The sequence below is a fragment of the Myxine glutinosa genome, chromosome 2 (genome assembly GCF_964187855.1).
Source record: "Myxine glutinosa chromosome 2, kmMyxGlut1.1, whole genome shotgun sequence".
Taxonomy (NCBI): Eukaryota; Metazoa; Chordata; class Myxini; order Myxiniformes; family Myxinidae; genus Myxine; species Myxine glutinosa.
In genome coordinates this window covers 120,124,267-120,147,228 of record NC_136262.1, presented here as the reverse complement: position 1 = coordinate 120,147,228, position 22,962 = coordinate 120,124,267, and the positions used below count along the sequence as shown (strand labels likewise).

The 22,962-nt window shown below is 44.7% G+C and overlaps 1 protein-coding gene across 1 annotated transcript in view; it reads left to right on the top strand.

Annotated features, from left to right (window-relative positions):
* The window catches only part of CROCC (ciliary rootlet coiled-coil, rootletin), a 113,188-nt gene that overhangs the window by 58,715 nt on the left and 31,511 nt on the right, over positions 1–22,962 (top strand). Inside the window, exons 11-23 of the mRNA XM_068107260.2 lie at positions 20–124; positions 358–624; positions 731–909; positions 1,009–1,128; positions 8,405–8,549; positions 8,680–8,826; positions 9,801–10,031; positions 10,448–10,656; positions 14,556–14,683; positions 15,470–15,597; positions 16,142–16,321; positions 19,955–20,089; positions 22,032–22,142. Of these exons, the coding sequence (XP_067963361.2) occupies positions 20–124; positions 358–624; positions 731–909; positions 1,009–1,128; positions 8,405–8,549; positions 8,680–8,826; positions 9,801–10,031; positions 10,448–10,656; positions 14,556–14,683; positions 15,470–15,597; positions 16,142–16,321; positions 19,955–20,089; positions 22,032–22,142 (2,085 nt within the window). The remainder of the gene's footprint in view (positions 1–19; positions 125–357; positions 625–730; positions 910–1,008; positions 1,129–8,404; positions 8,550–8,679; positions 8,827–9,800; positions 10,032–10,447; positions 10,657–14,555; positions 14,684–15,469; positions 15,598–16,141; positions 16,322–19,954; positions 20,090–22,031; positions 22,143–22,962) is intronic.

The following is a 22,962-nucleotide window of genomic DNA, read 5'->3' as shown; positions in this document are numbered from 1 at the left end:
ATGCCGTCATATCCGGCAGGAAAACCGTTGGGCAGAAGCTGAGGCTGAGCACGGAGCAACAGAGACGGAGTTTCTGAGGGCCGAGACTGAGGCACTGCATCAGGCACTGAGGGGAATTGCGCAGGTGGGCATGCTTTCTGTTCGCATCATCCTTGTGCGAGTGTTGGTTGCATGGGTGTGCAAGCACAATTTTGCTTCTTATGCAAGGAGAGTGTGGATGTGCCTTTTAAGCGTGCAGAGTGCTTGAATTGGCCTTCATTGGTCATTAGGAAATCATAACTAGGGCAAATAAAACTTACAATGACTAAATAAAGATGTACTTTGTGTCATTTTGTGTTAATGTGGATGTGTTGGCAGGTTGTTGTATCAGATGTTGACAGTGCTGTCATCATGAGCTCCCCTGAACGAAGCACCGACACAGAGCTAGATTCTGCACTCTTTGCTCCTCTCGCCGCCTCGTCCCAACCTCTCTCGCCTTCATCACTGGCTCCGCTACAACACCACCGTCGCCACGCAACCACTCCACGTGCACGCTCTCCTCTATGCAGTGTCTCTCCTATACTGGGCGAGTCCACGGTCTCCGCCGTCTATGCCGCACTCCATCGGAGGCAACTTCAGGTTCAGGTACTCACGCACTTATTTTGTTGAGACCTGGTATCCTCCGTCTAAAATGCTGACGTTTTGCTTAAAGACTATATTACCTTTACGCTGACCGAACCTTACCTGCTAGGAGATGCGGGTACGACTCTCGGTGTGTGAGGAGCAGTCCAACATGCTGCAGAGACGTGTGGCAGAGCTCGAAGAGCAGTGTCAGGCGTCGGAAGAAGCGCTGGCGACCGCTCGACATGACACGGATGAGGCACAGAGGACGCTTGCTGACACACACAGTGGCGTTGAGGTGTTGAACAGGTGAGAGTTGAATGGTTGTTACTCAGGTTAATCTAATGGAGACTGGAAAGAGAGATCAAATGAAACCCCTAATAATTTCTAATCCGTGACATGACACAGGAAAAAGGCAAAGCTGTGTCTGGAGAATACCGAGCTGCAGCGTCTGCTGGACTGCATCAGAGATGACCTCACAGGTGTCCAAGATGAGCGTGAGCATCTGACCCACGAGTTGGAGCAAAGGTGAGAGTTCAGAGGAAAGAGGTTGAATCCGTTTGTCACTCATGGTGGAATGGACATTGAGTACCAGTTCACTGGTAATTCCCTGTTTGTCGTTAAAGGCGGCAAAAAGGGTTGGCGTCAGGAAGGGCATCCGGCCGTAAAACATTGCTTCAAAAAGGGGACCGAAAAACAACAACAACCACGGTTCCCGAAAAAGGCCAACCCCCGCTTTGCGGGGAAAAATGGCCTCTAAAGGTGTTTTTTTTTTGTTTTTTTTTACTCATGGTGGAATGGACATGTGAAAATAAGGAGAATAATAAGAAACAACATTTTAAAAACATTAATGGAAAGCTGGTAGTGCACGTTGTATAAAGAAATCACAATGAGTACAGAGATGTGAGGAGACATTGTTGTACTTTACAAGAATTCCGTGAGCGTTTCAGGAGACGATAAACAAATCTACATGATGTGTGTGATTTGAACCTGGGTTTTCCACTATAAGCTCGGGGTTCACATCAGAATACTTTTTCGTATACATCGTCGAGTCTCGTATGAGGGCTATCACACAGAACATATAACAAAGGGAGCAAGAGACAAGAGGGGGTGAGAGAGGGAAGCACAACAACAGTAGAGAACAGGGACATCGGGAGATTTGTGGAATGGAGAGGTCTGAGGGCGGAGTACACAGGATAAACAAGATGGACACTACGGGGGATTTTAGGAAAGAAAATGGAATTTGAAGGAGGTGGATTTGGGGTGTATTAACGGGGGTGTAAAAGATCAAGGTTTTGGATGGGGGAAGATAAGAGATGGTGGTGAACAGCTGTTTTGAGGATCTGAAGGGAGGAGTGGGATTGAAGAGAGTGAGGGTGTTTGTTCCAGAGGCGGGAGAAAAGAGGAATGAAGGAGTCAAGGTGAGCAGAGTGTCTTGATTTTGGCAGTTTCACCAGAAGAGGGTTGCTGGCAGATCTTGTGTGTCCTGAAGGAATATTTGGGGGAAAGAGCACAGAGAGAGCTGGGGGAGCAAGGCCGGAGAGGAGTCTGTAGAAGACAGAAAGACTATCAACCTACCTGCGGTGAGAGAGTGAAAGGCCCTCAGTGTCAGCTTCATCCTAGGAGATACCAATGATTCTAAAAGCCTTGGCCTCCACAGCGTGAAGCCGAGCTGTGTGTGAGGCAGGTGCACCAGCCCAGAGGGGAGAGCAGTATTCCATCAAGCAGCAGGTGAAAGTTTTGTATGTGGTGAGAAACTCGGGTGTGCTAAGGAAGGACTTCGCACGACGGAGGATGCCCAGCCGGCAACTGGCTTTGGAGGCCAGCTTGGAAATGTGGTTTTCCCAGGAAAGATCATGGCAAATAGTGAGACCAAAACCTTGAGTGGCAGAACTTCTTCGAGGGGACAGTAGATGGGAGGGGTTTCCAGACGGTCTTTTCGGAGAGAAAAAGTGAGATTTGTTGGGATTGAAAGACATGCCCCAAGTGCCTGAAGAGAGAGTCTGCAGAGAGTGAAGAGGATGCTGCCTACTGATCTGAGGGATGAGATATAGAGCGGCACAGGGCGGAGTCATCAGCAAAAAGAACCACCTTTCGAGGCTATTTTTCCCCGCAGAGCAGGGGTTGACCTTTTTCGGGCACCATGGTCCCCTTTTTTGAAACGATGTTTTATGGCCGGATACCCTTCCGGCCACCAACCCTGTTAGTCGCCTCTTGCGACACACAGGGAATTACCAGTAAACTGGTACTCAATTTGCCGACCTCAGAAGGATGACGGGCTGAGTCAACCCCCCTGGCGCTAATTCAACGATCGACCGGGATTCGAACCCAGGATCCTCGGATCCCAAGCCGGCACCCTAACCGCTAAGCCAACACCAGGCTTCATCAGCAAAAAGATAGAGAGGATTTTCCAGAGAGTCGGAGAGATCATTAATGAAGACCATAAAAAGCACAGGGCCCAGAACACTGCCTTGGGGAACTCCAGCCTGGACAGGAAGGGGAGAACTCCATTGAGAGCCACACGTTGACCACAACAGGAGAGGCCATGGGTGGAAACCTCCATGGAGACCATAGGAGGAGAGCCCGGCGAGCAGAGCGGGGAACCAGACCGTATCAAAGGCACGAGGCACTTTAAGTGAGACAGCCCTAACCCCCGCCCTGCAATGAGGACCTCCATCCATTGCTGAGACAGCAGAATCAGCATGTCTGGGGTAGATTGGCCTGGTCTGAACCCAAACGATGATTTGAGATCAAGCCATTGGAGAAGAGGAAGGATTCAATGCAGAAGCGATGATGGACTCCACGACCCCGCTGACAATCGGGAGCAGGTTGACCTGTCCGCACCCACAAGGATCTGCTCCCCCACCTCTCCTATGTAAAGTGGTAATGCTCGCCATCTTCTAAGCAGATGGCAGATGACTCCAAGCAAAAGAGATGGTGAATAGTGCAGACATGGGGTGCGACGGAGCGGCAGAGCAGGATTTTAGGGCCCGTGGGCTGATGCCGTCTGGTTCAGTTGCAGAATTGGTGTCAAGGTTTGACAGAAACCTCTCCACCTTGTCGAGGGAGAAGAACACAGAGTCCAGGAGCAGCCAGGCATGACCGGGCAAGGTGTGCAAACAGAGCGATGGGTTTGGGATGCAAGATCCTGAAGAAATACAGAGTTGAGGCATTCAGCTCCATCACGGGTAGGGTCAGCTGTATAGCCATTTGAGGTAAGGGAGGGGATGAAGGTGAGCCCCGTGGAAGGTATTGAGACTGCCCCCAGTCGTACATGCCTTCCAGGAGGCGAAGGCAAGCCGCCTAAGGGCATCTGCCCCACCACAAGTGCCAGCGCACTATGTATGGGAGGAAGGGTATGACGATTGAAGACGAGATGGGATGAATCTGTGCATGAGAAAGAGCAGTTTACTTTTGAAGAATTCCCAGGAAGAGTTGATGTCAGAGGTAGTTGAGATGGGAGACCAGTCCAGATGATTGATGGCTGCTTCATGACAATGCCAGTCAGCCTGAGTGAAATGCCAGACTCGTCGATGCTGAGGAGGCTCTCTGAGAATGGCCAGAGAGATATCCACTTTAACAAGCACATGATCAGAAGAAAAGATTGGAGAAGAAGAAGAAGAACAGCAGACATTTTCTGGGAAGTTCGTCATAACCAAGTCTAGAAGAGATGATGTACCGTTGACTGAGATCCGGGTCGGGAAATTGACAGATTGTGTCAGTCCCAATGAGTCGCAGAAGTTCTTTGCTGAGGTGCCGTGGCTGGTGAGAGAGGTACCCACACCCAGCCAGCTGGCATGGTGACAATTGAAATCACTGATCCCAAACCACTGATCCCAAACCAAATCACTGATCTTGCATCCCAAACCCATCGCTCTGTTTGCACACCTGATCTTGCATCCCAAACCCATCGACAGATTGAGAATGGCCAGAGAGAATGGCCTATTACGGCCACACGGCTGACTCCGCACGTGAAAAAGCTGAATGCCTCAACTCTGTGTTTGCCTCTAAATCTTGTGTCCCAAACCCATCCCTCTCTGTACCCACCGTACCCAGTCGTAACCAGCTGCTCCTGGACTCTGTGTCCTTTCCTCCTGACAAGGTGGAAAAGTTTCTGTCAACCCTCGACTCTGATTCTGCAACTGGACCTGACGGCATCAGCCCACGGGTCCTAAAATCCTGTTCTTCCGCTCTATGTCACCCTCTCTCTGTTCTCTTCACCCTCTCTTTTGCTCAAGGTCATCCGCCATCTGCTTGGAAATCTGCCAACATCACCGCTTTGCACAAAAAAGGTGCAAAAACAGATCCCAGCAACTACAGACCAATCAGCCTTCTCCCAATTATCAGCAAAGTCATGGAATCCATCATTGCTTCAGATATGAAATCTTTCCTCTTCTCCAATGGCTTGATCCCTGATCATCAATTTGGTTTCAGACCTGTCTACTCTGGACATGCTGCTGCCGCTTTCTCAACAATGGATGGAGGTCCTCAATGCCAAACAGGAAATTAGAGCTGTCTCCCTTGACATATCACGTGCCTTCGATACGGTCTGGCACCCCGCTCTGCTCACCAAACTCTCCTCTTTTGGTATCCATGAAAATCTCCACGCATGGCTGGCGGACTTCCTCTCTAGTCGTAGTCAACGTGTGGCCCTGAATGGGTTTCTCTCATCTCCTCTTCCTGTTCAGGCTGGAGTTCCCCAAGGCAGTGTTCTGGGCCCTGTGCTTTTTCTGGTCTTCATCAATGATCTCTCTGACTCTCTTGAAAATCCTCTCTATCTCTTTGCTGATGACTCTACTCTCTGTCGCTACCAGGCAGGTTAGTGGTCTTTCCGTCTTCTACCGACTCCTCTCTGGCCTTGACCCCCCAGCTCTCTCTGGGCTCTGTCCCGCAAATATTCCTACAGGTCACACAAGATCTGCCTGCAACCCTCTTATGGTTAAACTGCCAAAATCAAGACTCTCTGCTCACCTTCACTCCTTCATCCTCTTTTCTCCTGCCTCTGGAACAAACTCCGTCACTCTCTTCAATCCCACTCCACCGTCCAGGTCTTTAAAACAGCTGTTCACCACCATCTCTTATCTTCCCCCATCCAAAACCTTGATCTTTTCTACCCCCGCTAATTTCACCCCAATTCCACTTTTTTGAAATCCCAACTTCTGTCCTGGAAGTCCTTGGTGTCCTTGTGTTTTATACTTCTCCCACCCCCCCCCCCCTTCCCACGCCTCCTCCCCCCAAGCCCTCTCCTTCCCACACATCTCCCTGCTCTCAAATGTTGTGTTTGTGTGCTTCCCCTTCTCTCCCCATCTTGTCTTCCGCTCCCTCTTTTTATATATTTTGTTTGTCTGGTTGATTTGTTTGTGAAGTAAATGTTAGGTCTTTCACGAGCCTCGATTCAGTATACAAAAAAAAAAAAACTGCATATGAGGAAGAGAGAGTTGGGATGAGTGGATAGAAGTTGGTCCATGTAGTCAGACAGCAAGATGTAAATGGAGTCATCACTGTTTGGAGGATGGTACAGAACACGTATGGACAAAAGGTGGGAGCGGAGGGGAAGCGAGAGTGAGGAAGAGAGTTTTTCATAAAGATAGCAACTCTGCCGCCAGGACGAGGCTCAGGTCTATCATACCGGAGGATGGAGTAACCAGGGAGAGAAATTAAGGAATCAGAGACATCTTGAAGGAGGAAAGTTTCTGTTGAGGAGATCAAGTCTGGTTTGTCAGAAGCAACTTGTATGGAGAGATCAATCAGGTTTGAGCGAAGGCCCAGGATGTTTGAGGTTCAAACAGAAGCTTGGAGGAGGAGGCAGGAAAGGGAAGTTTTGAATGGGAGGGGAAGGTCGTGATGTCATGGGGGTAGGAGGGAGTATAGGAAGGGGACATCGAGTTGGATGCAGATAAGGGATAGTGTTTTTAGGATATGGGCAAGTAGATGTAGATGTGGGAAGGGAAGGGTTTGATACTGAAGATGAACAAAAGGAATGATTAATGCAACATAAACATCCATTGCAAGTTGGAGTTCTTGAGATTTTAAAGTCAGAGATAAAGTTGAAAACGTTAGAGGAGGGTGACATAAAGGTGACTTAAGTGATTGGAGAAAGGAAGAACTGTAAGACTTTGAAAATTTTGAATCAGAATGATTGAAAGAGCGATTTGTAACAACCTTTTCAATAGGAAGAAGAAGAGTGAATTATAAAAGAATGGAGAATTCAACACGGGAGAAGGAAGTTTAAACATTTTAAGACATGCAGACGGTCTAGGTATTTACCGAAATGAAAGCAGGGGAGGTTGGGAGGACGAAGTTACAGACAGAGGTTCAAAAAAGAGGAAAAAGAAGAAACAATACAACCAGATTCCAGATTAACCAGCCAGGTGGAGTGTAGCTCGAAGGAACGTGGAGGTGTATACAAGCACTTGGTTAGTACAGTAGGAGGGACCCCTTTTTATATATTTATTTTATTTGAATGTCAGGTGAAAGCATGGTAGAGTAAAGCGAGAAAGGTTGAAAGAGATTGTGATGTAGTATAGTGAATACCTTCACGAGCAAAGTGAGTGTGAGTGAGTGAGTGGAAAGGTGAAATCAGCAGGATGAAGGAAAAGGGAGGGAAGAGGCAACATGTTGTCACAGGCGGTGTGTGGTGAGAGGGAATTTTTTTTTCAATATTTAAGACATTAAACATGGGGTGTAATTGGGAGGAATTGAAGGAGTGTAAAGGGGATTGTGGTGAAAATAAAGGAACTGAAGGTAGTGGAGAGAAAAGACAAATAAAAACGATCGTGGGCTCAGAGTAAGAAAAGGTAGGCCTCGAATAACACGGTATGAAAAATCCAATGAATACTCACAAATTGGCATAAATTTTAAAACCAAGTCAAACTCGAAGCACACAGTAAACAGACAGCAAAATAAACAGTAAAAAATCAACAAAAAAGACCGGGAGAACTTATCTTTGAGGAAATCGGCACGACCGAAGTCAAGGAACCGGAACCGGAAGTTGGCCCTCAACAAGTGAAGAAGTTTATATTTCTCATTACCCTTTGTGTCCCCCTTTGCCTCTCTTTATATTGTGCCCTGCTCAAGGGCAAGTTCCATGCTTCTCAAGCAGTCTCCAGGCAACGATTGCACTGGGTGGTTTGCCATTGCCTTCCTAATCGAAGTGCAGCAGATCTTTGAAATTTGTTCAGGGCTCTGGCGATAACTCGCCTACTCTTTGCAAAAAGACACCGTGAGATCCTTAACATCCACCAACTAATGCTAGTGGACGGGGCACCCTGCTTAACGTCCGTCTTAGTTGCGGTGCACTCGGTACTGCGACACCCTGCTTGCGGAGCACCAATCCGATGGTTTACCGTCGGGTCGGAAGTCAAACCCAGACTACACGGCTCAACGGTGAGCACACGACCTCTGCACCATCTTGTCGGAGTCATAATGGTGACAAATATCAGGCAAATCTCACTTCATCGAGGAATAAGGAAAGTCCAGTCGTTCTGAACACATTTGCACTTTTTAAATTAATTTGCACCGCACAAATCGAATGTCTCTAAGCAGCTAAAGCTTGCAGCGTGCTGCACCCTGCACAGTCTGCTTCAGCATTGTCCCAAGTGCACGGACTGCTGGACAGTCCCACTGCTGCTCATCGACTAAGTATCTGTGGATAATCACATGGACACTTCCCTCCCCCACCCCCACTTCTGCTTTCTCTTTTACTTCCTCTTTATGGAGCACTTTGTTGATGAGAAACCATGTGGGCTCCTATAATGTCTGCACAGGTGGCAGTGTGAGCAGGTATGCATGCGTGTCTTTTTAGGCATCATGAACTGGAGCAGCAGGAAGAAAAAGCCTCCATCTTGCGCCGTGAGCTGGGCACTACCTCGGAGACACTACAGCAAGTCAAGCTGCAGAAGGATCTGCTCGAGAATGAAAGGAATCATCTCGCCGAGTCTCTTTCTCGGGTTTGTGAAGACGGTTTTGCATTAGACAAATATGTGTTTTTTGGATCGGGCGCCATTTGGCCAGGAGACCGACCGGTCGGGCTGGCTCTGATTGGCCGGCTCTGAGAGGCTCTGATGTTGTCACCGACAGGCTGTACGACGTCGGGCAGAACTAGAGACGTGCCTTGATGACGCGAGATCTGAGGAGTGTGCATTGCAAGAGTCGCTGAGCAGGATGAGTGCTCTCAATGAAGGACTAGCTCATGAGAAGGATGAAGTGGAGAAGCTGTTACTCCAGGTGTGATCACACATACCTATTACGGGCACCTGTCATGCTCGTGGAGGAATCGGTGTTAACCTTTTGGTCCGTTAATAAATGTGTTTTAGAGTGAACCTGTGGTTGGTAAAAGGTTCAGTTGTGCTGGGCCTCTACCAGTCGATGCATTTTATTTTCCTTTCAAACCACAGAATTTCGAGCTTATTGAGAGTTGACTTCCATTTTTTTAATTTTTTTTACTTTCCTGTTAACTCTGACTATGCTACTTCCTGGGGGGTGTTTCGAGTCGTTACCCCCTTTCATTTCAAGTTCTATTTCGTTTGAACAGGCCACAGGGCTGTCTCAGGTTTGATTGGAATTAAGCTATTCAACCCAAATGAACAATTGTTCTGATTGCCTCTCATTATCTAAAGAATAATAAGAAGAAGAAGAACCACCTTTAGAGGCCATTTTTCCCCGCAGAGCAGGTGTTGACCTTTTTCGGGCACCATGGCCCCCTTTTTGAAGCAATGTTTTATGGCCGGATGCCCTTCCTGCCGCCAACCCTGTTAGTCGCCTCTTGCGACACACAGGGAATTACCAGTGAACTGGTACTCAATTTGCCGACCTCGGAAGGATGGCAGGCTGAGTCACCCCCCCTGGTGTTAATTCAGCGATTGACCGGGATTCGAACCCAGGATCCTAGGATCCCAAGCCGGCACCCTAACCGCTAAGCCAACACCAGGCTTCCTCTCATTATCTGAGCATACATGAATATACTTAGTTAAGTTCTGTACTTTATATGTCTTAGGACATGTGAACCAAGGGAAAAGGCAATTTGTGCCGAATAGGAAATGGTAGTGACTATGGGGATAAGACTTTGAACCGCACAGGAGCTTTGCAGCGGCTTCTGCTTTTAGATCTGAACAGTTGAAGATGAAATACACTTACACGTTATGTATTCAGCTATTGGAAGGAAACTGCTAGCACAAGCTTCTGTGCGGTGGGGTTTGCAGGCCGAGGAAGAGCGGTCGTCCCTGCGCGCCATGGAGCGAGAAGCAGAACGTCAAGGTTGCACTCTCAGAGCGGAAATGGGACAAGCACAGTCTGAGCTCAGGGAACTTGGGTCGCGGCTCCGAGTGCGGGATCAGTTATTGGAGGAAGCTGAAACACAGCGACAGGAGCTCCAAAAGGATGTGCTTCGTCTGCGTCGTGAAAAGGAGGAGCAGGAGGAACATGTTGAGCAGGTAAGAGGAAGTGTTAAAGATGTATTAACGGATTTTAGCTAAAATGTAAGTGGTTTAGCAGAATCAAACTCAGCCCATTGGTTTTATGTGTTGGAAAGCCATGGTGTCGGTTATATTTCGGGATTCTTCTTTTTGTTGTACTATGTTCCATTTAGTCTGGGCGAGAATTGTCGAGAATAGAACAGAGAACGCGTTGAAAAGGAAGTGTGTCACCTCTGTGCTCTCCTGTTGGATCAGTTATATCCGGTTATTAAGTTCAGTTTATGAGCTGGATGTACGATGAAATTGAAAAATTCCTTAAACGTACCCGATAGAATTCCGATGGGTGTAGAAATGCCTTAAATATTTATTCCCATGATCTTTTAGTTCCGGAACAGTGTTGATGGTACTCATGTTACCTGAGGACCATCCTAAAGCACCTCTTTCAACAGGTAAAATGTCAGGTGAAATCGCTGAAGCAGCTGATGGAGACATTGCAAAAGGAGGCGGCCCAGCAGACATCCTTGCGAGAGCAGGTGTTTCAGGACAAAGAGAGTATTTGTCGAAAACACGCCGAGCTTGGTGTGCGGCTCACCGTTGTAGAGAGAGAAGGACGTGAATGTTCTGAGGAAGTTACACATCTCAGGTGGGTCAATCAGCATGAAAGGTGGGTCCATTCCCTGATTTGATTCAAACTAAACCTTTTACTTGTGCAGGTGTGCAGCCTCAAACCTTTCCTTTGCCACCCAGAATTCATAATTTAATGACGTAGATCATGTGTGGACATCAATGTATTTTTACAGGAATGACAAGGACATTAGTCGACATTGGACAATCATGTGTGAAATAGATGTGAATCTGGATTCCCTGCATCTTCAGCGAGGGTTTCAGATATCAACACTACCAAGCCAACCTAAAGTGTTATTGTCTGCAGGATTGTCTAAAGTATTACAGTATGTTGAAATGGTACAGTATGCAGAAGTTCTTTTTATATACAAGGTCGAGGCTCGTGGACGAGGTAGAACAAAGAATAGATCCGGACACAATGGAACAACATGAACGGGAGATAAAATACGCCAACAGCAAAAATAGAGAGAGATGGACAACAAGGGACGCGGGTAGGGATGAGGTGTCGAGGAAGATGCAGGGGGTGGATAAAATGGATACAGAAGCATACCCTCGAGAAGGAAAAACTGGAAATTTGGGGGATTTTGAGGGGGCGGGGGTTCATGAAGGTAGAAAAGATCATTATTCTGGATTGGGGGCGATCTGAGATGAGGGTGAACAGCTGTGTTGAGGACTTGGAGAAAAGAGTGAGATTGAAGAAGATGTGGAAGTTGGTTCCACAGGGACAAAAAAAGGAACAAATGAGTGGAGATGAGCAGTGGTCCTGGATTTAGTTAGTTTTACCAGGAGGGGGTTGATGATGGACCGTGTGCACCTTGAAGAAACCCGAGGGGGACAAAGCACGGAAGGAGCAGAGGGTGCAAGAGCAGAAAGTAGGCAGTAAATGATGGACAGAGAGACCACCGACCAGTCTGCGATGGCCAAGACCCAGGAGTCTGAGCAACTGAACTTATTCAGGATTGTAAAGTAGATGGGTTTTTAGGATTGTTTATATACAGCACAGGCCATTACGTTTTTATGCTTTATGTTTTTGGGTTTTCTATCCGGCTGTCTCTCTGTGCGTCCATCTGTTCGTGTGTCCGTCCGCCCATGATCAATTTTTGTTACCGTGATAACTTGTGAACCGCTAAAGGGATTTTGACCAAACCTGGTATAGGTATGTACTATGATGCAAAGATGAACTCATATGATTTTGGGGTGAAACGTCAAATGCCATGTGACCTTTAGCTGAAAGTAATAGATATTCCTTACCGATTTTGACCAAACTTGGTGTAACGGTGTATATATGATATAAAGATGAACTGATTCGATTTTTCAGTCAAAGGTCATGTGACCTTTAGCTGAAAGCAGCACATTTTAGTTACCGCGATAACTTGTGAACTGCCAAAGGGATTTTGAGCAAACTGTGGACTATAATACAAAGATTAACTGATTAGATGTTGGCTTGAAAATGTCAAGGGCCTAAGGTCAGGTCCCCTTTAATTTAAAATCTGTGATTATTGCAATAAATTGTAACCACTCAAGAGATTTCAGCAATACTTGACACAGTTATGGACTGTAAAACAAAGATGAACGGATATGATTTTAGATTGAACAGGTCAAAGGTCACCTGCTATTTGGAAATAACTTTGCAGACCATAACTCAAGTTTTTTTTTCGTTTGCAAGATCAAGGCTCGTGGAGGAGCGAGAACACTGAACAGATCAGGAACAGTAGAGAGACGGGGGGGGGGGGGGGGGGGTTGGGGAGGGGAAACAACAACAACAGCAGGGTTGAAGGAGAGGATATATGGAGGCTTGGACAAAGAATGGGTGTAGTAAGGAGAGAGGGTTACGGGAGGAAGCACGGGGTGGATCCGATGGATACAGAAGGAAACTCTCTGGAAGGAAAAAATATTGTGTTTGATTTTATATTCGGTTAAAACCACAAGCTAGAAGCATCTGATGTCTCTCTTCTAATTATATGTGTTTAAATCTCTCTCTCCCTCTCAGGGGAACTTTATTTTTTCATGTGACCTTTAATTGAGATCAAACATAACAGTGGAATGACATGTAACGTGGGTGAAGGCCTATCTATTGGCACATTCGCGTCAAATTCACTCTCTAGTTTGGATTTTTCTAAGTTTAACATACTTTTTAAATTCTGATATGTATACACATCATATGACGGTATGTATACACATCATATGACGGTATGTATACACATCATATGACATTAACTCTGGTATGTATACACATCATATGACATTAACTCTAGTATGTATACACATCATATGATGGTATGTATACACGTCACATGACATTAACTCTGGTATGTATACACATCATATGACTATGTATACACATCATGTAATGGTATGTATACACGTCATATGGCATTAACTCTGGTATATATACACATAATATGACATTAACTCTGGTTTGTATACACATCATCTTAGCTCTTTCACAAGCCACTATCCTGGATACAAAAAAACATATATATATATATATATGACATTAACTCTATGTATACACATCATATGACGGTATGTATACACATCATATGACATTAACTCTGGTTTGTATACACATCATATGACATTAACTCTGGTTTGTATGCACATCATATGACAGTATGTATACACATCATGTGACGGTATGTATACACATCATATGACGGTATGTATACACATCATATGACGGTATGTATACACATCATATGACGGTATGTATACACATCATATGACGGTATGTATACACATCATATGACGGTATGTATACACATCATATGACGGTATGTATACACATCGTATGACGGTATGTATACACATCATATGACGGTATGTATACACATCATATGACGGTATGTATACACATCATATGACGGTATGTATACACATCATATGACATTAACTCTGGTGTGTATACACATCATATGACGGTATGTATACACATCATATGATGGTATGTATACACATCATATGATGGTATGTATACACATCATATGATGGTATGTATACACATCATATGATGGTATGTATACACATCATATGACAGTATGTATACACATCATATGATTGTATGTATACACATCATATGATGGTATGTATACACATCATATGACGGTATGTATGCACATCATATGACATTAACTCTGGTTTATATACACATTGTATGACGGTATGTATACACATCATATGACATTAACTCTGGTATGTATACACATCATATGACGGTATGTATACACATCATATGACGGTATGTATACACATCATATGACGGTATGTATACACATCGTATGACGGTATGTATACACATCATATGACATTAACTCTGGTATGTATACACATCATATGACGGTATGTATACACATCATATGACGGTATGTATACACATCATATGACGGTATGTATACACACCATATGACATTAACTCTGGTTTGTATACACATCATCTTAGCTTTTCCACGAGCCTCGATCCTGTATACAATATATATATATATATATATATATATATATATATATATATATATATATATATATATATATATATATATATATATATATATATATATATATATATATATATATATATATATATATATATATATAACATTAACTCTGGTATATATATTATACACATCATATGACATTAACTCTGGTTTGTATACACATCATATGACGGTATGTATACATGTCATATGACAATATGTATACATGTCATATGGCATTATCTCTGGTATGTATACATGTCATATGACGTGGGTTTTGTGCACAATTTCTGTGCAATAAACTGATTTATTGTTATGAAACTTTACAGTTCAAGATCCATTAAGATCCTGCTCAAAGCACAAATATCTCCATAAAACTAAAGTCTATTAAAATGTGGAAAGTATTAAGTTCTACTGATGTAACTTACAATCCATGTGGATGTGACAGATGTGAAAATAATGAATTGGAGAGTCGATATTTTGCTTGCCGAATGGAGATGGGAGAGCTGGAAAACAGGAACAAACAACTGGATGCTGAACTCCAGGCCAGTCAGCAGGCCTCTTCCAAACTACATGGTGATGTTCTTGCACCGATCTCGACACAAGCTGCACTTGAACGTTTCTGCACATGTGCTATTGTTACTCCCGCCAGGGAGTAATGCATTCGATCGTGTCCGTCCGTGTGTGTGTTCGTGTGTTTGTGAACAGGATATCTGGAAAAGTTCTGAACGGATTTGGATGAAAGTTGGTGGGATGATTGCCCTTGGGATAAGGAAGAATTGATTAGTTTTTGGTGAAGCTCAGGATATTATTCCGGATCCAGGAATTTTTTGGGGGAATTTTTTTGGGAAAGATTTTTTCTGTTTTACTGCATTAAAGCTTTTATTCTTATTCTAAAATGATGTTTTCTCCTCTAATTCCGAGATATATCAAAATTAATTATCTGACAGTTAGGGCTTACTTTCTTTTTCATTTATTGTTTTGGGGAGAGGGAATGTTAAACAAAACGTATTATTCCAACTAAACCCATGGCGGGAGTATGCGCTCTACTGAGTGGCGTTCTAGTTTATCTCTGAATCGAGTTGATATTTGAGGTTATTCAGTTGCTTTCATGATGCCAGCAGGACGACTGTTATATGGCCTCACTCTTCAGTCAAGAGTTGCACGATTGCTCGTCGATTATGTGATCTAGGAGTATTTTGTGCCTATGCACTCATTTACTAATAAGATCTCATGACACAATTTCGATGATTTTGGCCTTTGGCCTTCCCTGTTATTAACTTGTCATTTGCATATTCTCAACCCAACTACCATTGTAAACCTCTCAGATGATGGTACGATTGCATGTGTGTGTTTACGCAGAGGAGCTGAACGCCGTCCAGAAGGAAAATGACGAGGTGCAAGAACAATCCAAGAAGCGATTTGCTGAGCAACTGGCAACAATGGAGAATGAGGGCCAACTGCACCTTCTCCATGCAAATGCTGCCCAGGTAACATTTAGAACAAACGGGCCTCTGTATCGTACAGTTGTACTTCATCACAGATTTTTAAAATCTTAAAATAGCCAAACATTGAGGATGATTTGTCATTGTGATAATCCAGAAAATCACCTGTGTCACCTGTGCTGTATCCATGATATACTTGGGCTTGGTTTCACAGTCAAGTTGAATTCACTTGCAAATAACTTGTCCAGTGCAAATTGTTCCCCAAATCGGTGCCAACTTGACCGCACTCTACCCAATGAGTGAATCTTGATTCACAATACACCATGTTAGTCTTGCTACAGAATGTCACAATAACGTGTCGATTAGCCATGAACAATCACCCAGGATTTGCACAGTCACATGACCTGAATGTAGGCCGGCCCAGAGGCAGAACCTCGCCCAGCTTTAAGGCTCAAGTTTGGCTTTTTCATTTCTTATTATTTGTTGGAAATTGTGTTCGTGGTGTACGTTTTATTGTTGACTGGAGCGTGAGCAAAGTCTTGTTTTGCACATGACATAAATTGAATGTTGAAGGCTTTTCGGTGCACAGGAGAGTGCACGAGAAGTGCTGGAAAGCACCCGGGCCGAGGAGATGGTGGCTATGCGTAAAGAAATGGAGGAACAGCGCTCGGCAATCAAGGCTGACAAGGATCAGCTGGAGATCCAGCTGTCAAACCTTCAAAGGAAACGAGAGGAGGATCTTCTCGTCGCGAAGAATGACAAGGAGCAGGTCTGAGAGATGAGCCGGGGCCCTCAGAGTTGTTCATGAGTTAATTCATCATGAGCTCTTGTCTGTCTTTGAAACCATTCGAAACAAGTTTTTATTGGCTGAAAGGTGTTGTTTGTCTAAAGTTAAACCTCACATTTTAACCACTCTCCATCAACATATCCATCACTTTTTATGTCACCAGCTCAAGGTCGCACCAGCACAGACATCCATGCATTCCCAACGCACTCATTCGCTCATTTGCGTTAAGCCTATTGGCCTCATGGCCTGTTACATGAACCGCCGATTTTTGCTAACCCTAACCTCTCTCCATCGAGTCATCGTGTCGTAACGGCCAGGTGCTTCCATTATAACCTTTTACATTGAGTCCTCGTGTCCTAACGGCTAGGTGCTTCCATTATAACCTCTACATTGAGTCCTCGTGTCCTAACGGCTAGGTGCTTCCATTATAACCTCTCTCAATTGAGTCCTCGTGTCGTAACGGCCAGGTGCTTCCATTATAACCTCTCTCCATTGAGTCCTCGTGTCGTAACGGCCAGGTGCTTCCATTATAACCTCTCTCCATTGAGTCCTTGTGTCGTAACGGCCAGGTGCTTCCATTATAACCTCTCTCCATTGAGTCCTCGTGTCGTAACGGCCAGGTGCTTCCATTATAACCTCTCTCCATTGAGTCCTTGTGTTGTAACGGCCAGTTGCTTCCATTATAACCTCTCTCCATTGAGTCTGCATGTCCTAATGGCCAGGTGCTTCCATTATAACTTCTACATTGAGTCCTCGTATCCTAATGGCCAGGGGCTTCCATTATAACCTCTCTCCATTGTGTCCTCGTGTCGTAACGGCCAGGTGCTTCCATTATAACCTCTCTCCATTGAGTCCTCGTGTCGTAACGGCCAGGTGCTTCCATTATAACCGCTCTCCATTGAGTCCTCGTGTCGTAACGGCCAGGTGCTTCCATTATAACCTCTCTCCATTGAGTCCTTGTGTCGTAACGGCCAGGTGCTTCCATTATAACCGCTCTCCATTGAGTCTGCGTGTCCTAATGGCCAGGTGCTTCCATTATAACCTCTCTCCATTGAGTCCTCGTGTCGTAACGGCCAGGTGCTTCCATTATAACCTCTACATTGAGTCCTCGTGTCCTAATGGCCAGGTGCTTCCATTATAACCTCTCTCCATTGAGTCATCGTGACCTAATGGCCAGGTGCTTCCATTATAACCTCTCTCCATTGAGTCCTCGTGTCGTAACGGCCAGGTGCTTCCATTATAACCTCTCTTCATTGAGTCCTTGTGTCGTAACGGCCAGGTGCTTCCATTATAACCTCTCTCCATTGAGTCCTCATGTCGTAACGGCCAGGTGCTTCCATTATAACCTCTCTCCATTGAGTCCTTGTGTTGTAACGGCCAGGTGCTTCCATTATAACCTCTCTCCATTGAGGCTGCGTGTCCTAATGGCCAGGTGCTTCCATTATAACCTCTACATTGAGTCCTCGTGTCCTAATGGCCAGGTGCTTCCATTATAACCTCTCTCCATTGAGCCCTCGTGTCGTAACGGCCATGTGCTTCCATTATAACCTCTCTCCATTGAGTCTGCGTGTCCTAATGGCCAGGTGCTTCCATTATAACCTCTCTCCATTGAGTCCTCGTGTCGGAACGGCCAGGTGCTTCCATTATAACCTCTCTCCATTGAGTCCTTGTGTCGTAACGGCCAGGTGCTTCCATTATAACCTCTCTCCATTGAGTCCTTGTGTTGTAACGGCCAGTTGCTTCCATTATAACCTCTCTCCATTGAGTCTGCATGTCCTAATGGCCAGGTGCTTCCATTATAACCTCTACATTGAGGCCTCGTGTCCTAATGGCCAGGGGCTTCCATTATAACCTCTCTCCATTGAGTCCTCGTGTCGTAACGGCCAGGTGCTTCCATTATAACCTCTCTCCATTGAGCCCTCTTGTCCTAACAGCCAGGTGCTTCCATTATAACCTCTCTCCATTGAGTCCTCGTGTCGTAACGGCCAGGTGCTTCCATTATAACCTCTCTCCATTGAGTCATCATGACCTAACGGCCAGGTGCTTCCATTATGACCTCTACATTGAGTCCTCGTGTCCTAACGGCTAGGTGCTCCCATTATAACCTCTCTCAATTGAGTCCTCGTGTCGTAACGGCCAGGTGCTTCCATTATAACCTCTCTCCATTGAGTCATCATGACCTAACGGCCAGGTGCTTCCATTATAACCTCTACATTGAGTCCTCGTGTGCTAACGGCTAGGTGCTCCCATTATAACCTCTCTCAATTGAGTCCTCGTGTCGTAACGGCCAGGTGCTTCCATTATAACCTCTCTCCATTGATTCCTCGTGTCGTAACGGCCAGGTGCTTCCATTATAACCTCTCTCCATTGAGTCCTTGTGTCGTAACGGCCAGGTGCTTCCATTATAACCTCTCTCCATTGAGTCCTCATGTCGTAACGGCCAGGTGCTTCCATTATAACCTCTCCATTGAGTCCTTGTGTTGTAACGGCCAGTTGCTTCCATTATAACCTCTCTCCATTGAGTCTGCATGTCCTAATGGCCAGGTGCTTCCATTATAACCTCTACATTGAGTCCTCGTGTCCTAATGGCCAGGGGCTTCCATTATAACCTCTCTCCATTGAGTCCTCGTGTCGTAACGGCCAGGTGCTTCCATTATAACCTCTCTCCATTGCGTCTGTGTGTCGTAACGGCCAGGTGCTTCCATTATAACCTCTACATTGAGGCCTCGTGTCGTAACGGCCAGGTGCTTCCACTATAACCTCTCTCCATTGAGTCCACGTGTCGTAACGGCCACGTGCCTCCATTATAACCTCTCTCCATTGAGCCCTCGTGCCTTAATCGCCAGGTGCTTCCATTTTAACCTCTCTCCATTGAGTCCTCGTGTAGTAACGGCCAGGTGCTTCCATTATAACCTCTCTCCATTGAGTCCTCGTGTCGTAACGACCACGTGCTTCCATTATAACCTCTCTCCATTGTGTCATCGTGCCCTAATAGCCAGGTGCTTCCATTATAACCTCTCTCCATTGAGTCCTCGTGTCCTAACGGCTAGGTGCTTCCATTATAACCTCTCTCCATTGAGTCATCGTGCCCTAATGGCCAGGTGCTTCCATTTTAACCTCTCTCCATTGAGTCCTCGTGTCGTAATGGCCAGGTGCTTCCATTATAACCTCTCTCCATTGAGTCCTCATGTCGTAACGGCCAGGTGCTTCCATTATAACCTCTCTCCATTGAGTCTTTGTGCCCTAATGGCCAGGTGCTTCCATTATAACCTCTCTCCATCGAGTCATCGTGCCCTAATGGCCAGGTGCTTCCATTATTACCTCTCTCCATTGAGTCATTGTGTCCTAACGGCCAGGTGCTTCCATTATAACCTCTCTCCATTGATTCCTCGTGTCCTAACGGCCAGGTGCTTCCATTATAACCTCTCGATTGAGACCTCGTGTCATAATGGCCAGGTGTTTTACATAATGCATAACAAGATCCATCCTGAATCCTCAACATTGTAGTAAACAAAACCTACAGGTCTTCATTATTATTTTAATGCTAAATCATTAAACTTGTAATTTTTACTGTGGACCCTAATGATCTAACTGCTGCTTGATGCCATTCTGCAGGTGCTTTATGTCAAAGAAGCAGAATGTGATTCCATGAGAGAGCAGCTGCACAGGGAGCAGCATGAGCTTGGTGACTTGAAGGTGCGACTGGAGGTGCTGCAGACACAGCAATGTGCACACGTGCACCATTTTGAGGTGGGAATGGCTCACCGTGCATGGAACAACCAAGAGCATAGTGCTTAAAGAGGGCACTGGCCAAAGTTGAAGGAGCCACATGAAATGAGTGTGGTGGCATATACAGTCACGTGAAAAAGTAAGTACACCCCATGTAAAGTTTTGACTTTTTCAACATATTTCAACATACAGCTATTTGATCTTCATTTCAACAATATTGATTGATAAAGGTGATATAATACAACAAATATCATGAAACATTTACATTTTGTAGTCCATTGTATAATTTAAATAAACATAAATGCAAATTTCGCATGTGGAAAAAGTAAGTACACCCCTACATTTATCACCACTTCAAATACCTAAAATTAGAATCAGGTGCACCAGCTCAAGTGCAAATGAATAGAACATCGTTAGAGAGGATCTTGGAGGAACCTGTCTTATTTAAACCTCAGACATTTAGTTTGGTTTACTCTTTGTTGTTGAAGTGTGTGGCGTCACCATGCCGAGATCCAAATAACTCTCTGAGGCCTTCAGAAAGAAGGTTATAGATGTCTACGAGTCTGGGAAGGGATTTAAAAAGATCTCCAAACAATTTGAAATCGATCATTCAACTGTCCGGAAGATCATCGACAAGTGGAGAAGATTCCAAACCAACTGCCAACTTGTTCAGGCCAGGCCGCCCCAGCAAATTCAGCCTGAGAGCAGACCGCACGATGCTGAAAGAAGTCTCAAAGAACCCCAGAATGTCATCACGGGACCTACAGGTAGTTCTTGCCACAGTTGATGTCAAAGTGCACGAGTCTACCATTAGAAAGAGGCTGCACAAATTTGATCTGCGTGGGAGGTGTGCCAGGAGTAAACCTTTGCTGTCCAGAAAGAACATCAGGGCGAGACTAACGTTTGCCAATGAACACCAAGGCAAAGACCAGCACTTCTGGAACAATGTGCTCTGAACAGATGAGTCAAAGGTAGAGCTATTTGGCCACAGTACCAGAAGACATGTTTGGCGAAAATCAAAGACAGCATTTGACCACAAGAACCTGATACCAACTGTAAAGCATGGTGGTGGAAATATTATGGTTTGGGGCAGCTTTGCTGCATCAGGGCCTGGGCAGCTCACCATCATAGAATCCACTATGAATTCTTCATTGTACCAGAGGGTGCTTGAGGATAATGTGAGGCCATCTGTCGGAAAGTTGAAGCTCAACCGAAGGTGTACCTTGCAACATGACAATGACCGTAAACATAGCAGTAAATCCACCAAGGAATGGCTGAAAAGAAAGAAATGGAGGGTTCTGGAATGGCCAAGTCAAAGCCAGGATCTAAATCCCATCGAGATGTTGTGGGGGCATTTGAAACGAGCTGTGCATGCAAGAAACCCCTCAAACATCGCACAGCTGAAATAATTCTGCATGGAGGAGTGGGCAAAAATTTCTCCCAGTCGATGTCAGAGACTAGTAGACAGTTATAAGAAACGCCTACTTGAGGTTGTTTCTGCCAAAGGGGGCAATACCACCTATTGGAGCCAAGGGTGTACTTACTTTTTCCACATGCAAAATTTGCATTTATGTTTATTTAAATTATACAATGGACTACAAAATGTAAATGTTTCATGATATTTGTTATATTATATCACCTTTATCTATCAATATTGTTGAAATGAAGATCAAATAGCTGTATGTTGAAATATGTTGAAAAAGTCTAAACTTTACATGGGGTGTACTTACTTTTTCACGTGACTGTATGTTCCTAGGTGGTGTAAACATGCAGTTGAACAGCAAAGTAACAAGGTAATATGACTTGACTGTTCTTGCAACGCCAAGCAGACGCAAGTCCATGATTCTGTGGATCATGACTCCATCAGAGACGCTAGGGAACCTTAAGACTTATGTCATCGCCTGGAGTACATGTGAGAATGGCGGTTAGAGTGAAGCCATGGTGTTTAACGTTTTGTGTGCAGACGACCATTGGTGAGCTCACAGCTGAGTTGCATGGCGTGCGTGGAGAGCTCAAGCTGTCTCTGTCCAAGTGCGAGGAGTTTGAGGGACAACAGGATGTCTTGAGGAAAGAGGTGATTTAATGCAATGAAGTGAATTTTACGATATTTGGGAAGCAGAGTTAATACAGCTGAGATTGTGGTTGATTAATGTTTATAGTTGCTTGTTAACATCAAGCCCAACACTTATTCTTGGGGAAAATGCCAGTGGCATAGAAAAGGCCCCTTTATATCCTATGTACCATGTGGCAAAGTAGAGAAAATAAGGGACATTCAATAGCTTGAAGAAAATGTCGAACAATAGAAAATAAGGGACATTCAATCGCTTGTAGAAAATGTCGAACAATAGAAAATAAGGGACATTCAATAGCTTGAAGAAAATGTCGAACAATAGAAAATAAGGGACATTCAATAGCTTGAAGAAAATGTCGAACAATAGAAAATAAGGGACATTCAATAGCTTGAAGAAAATGTCGAACAATATAAAATAAGGGACATTCAATAGCTTGTAGAAAATGTCGAACAATAAAAAATAAGGGACATTCAATAGCTTGTAGAAAATGTCGAACAATAGAAAATAAGGGACATTCAATAGCTTGTAGAAAATGTCGAACAATAGAAAATAAGGGACATTCAATAGCTTGAAGAAAATGTCGAACAATAGAAAATAAGGGACATTCAATAGCTTGAAGAAAATGTCGAACAATAGAAAATAAGGGACATTCAATAGCTTGTAGAAAATGTCGAACAATAGAAAAAAAGGGACATTCAATAGCTTGTAGAAAATGTCGAACAATAGAAAATAAGGGACATTCAATAGCTTGAAGAAAATGTCGAACAATAGAAAATAAGGGACATTCAATAGCTTGAAGAAAATGTCGAACAATAGAAAATA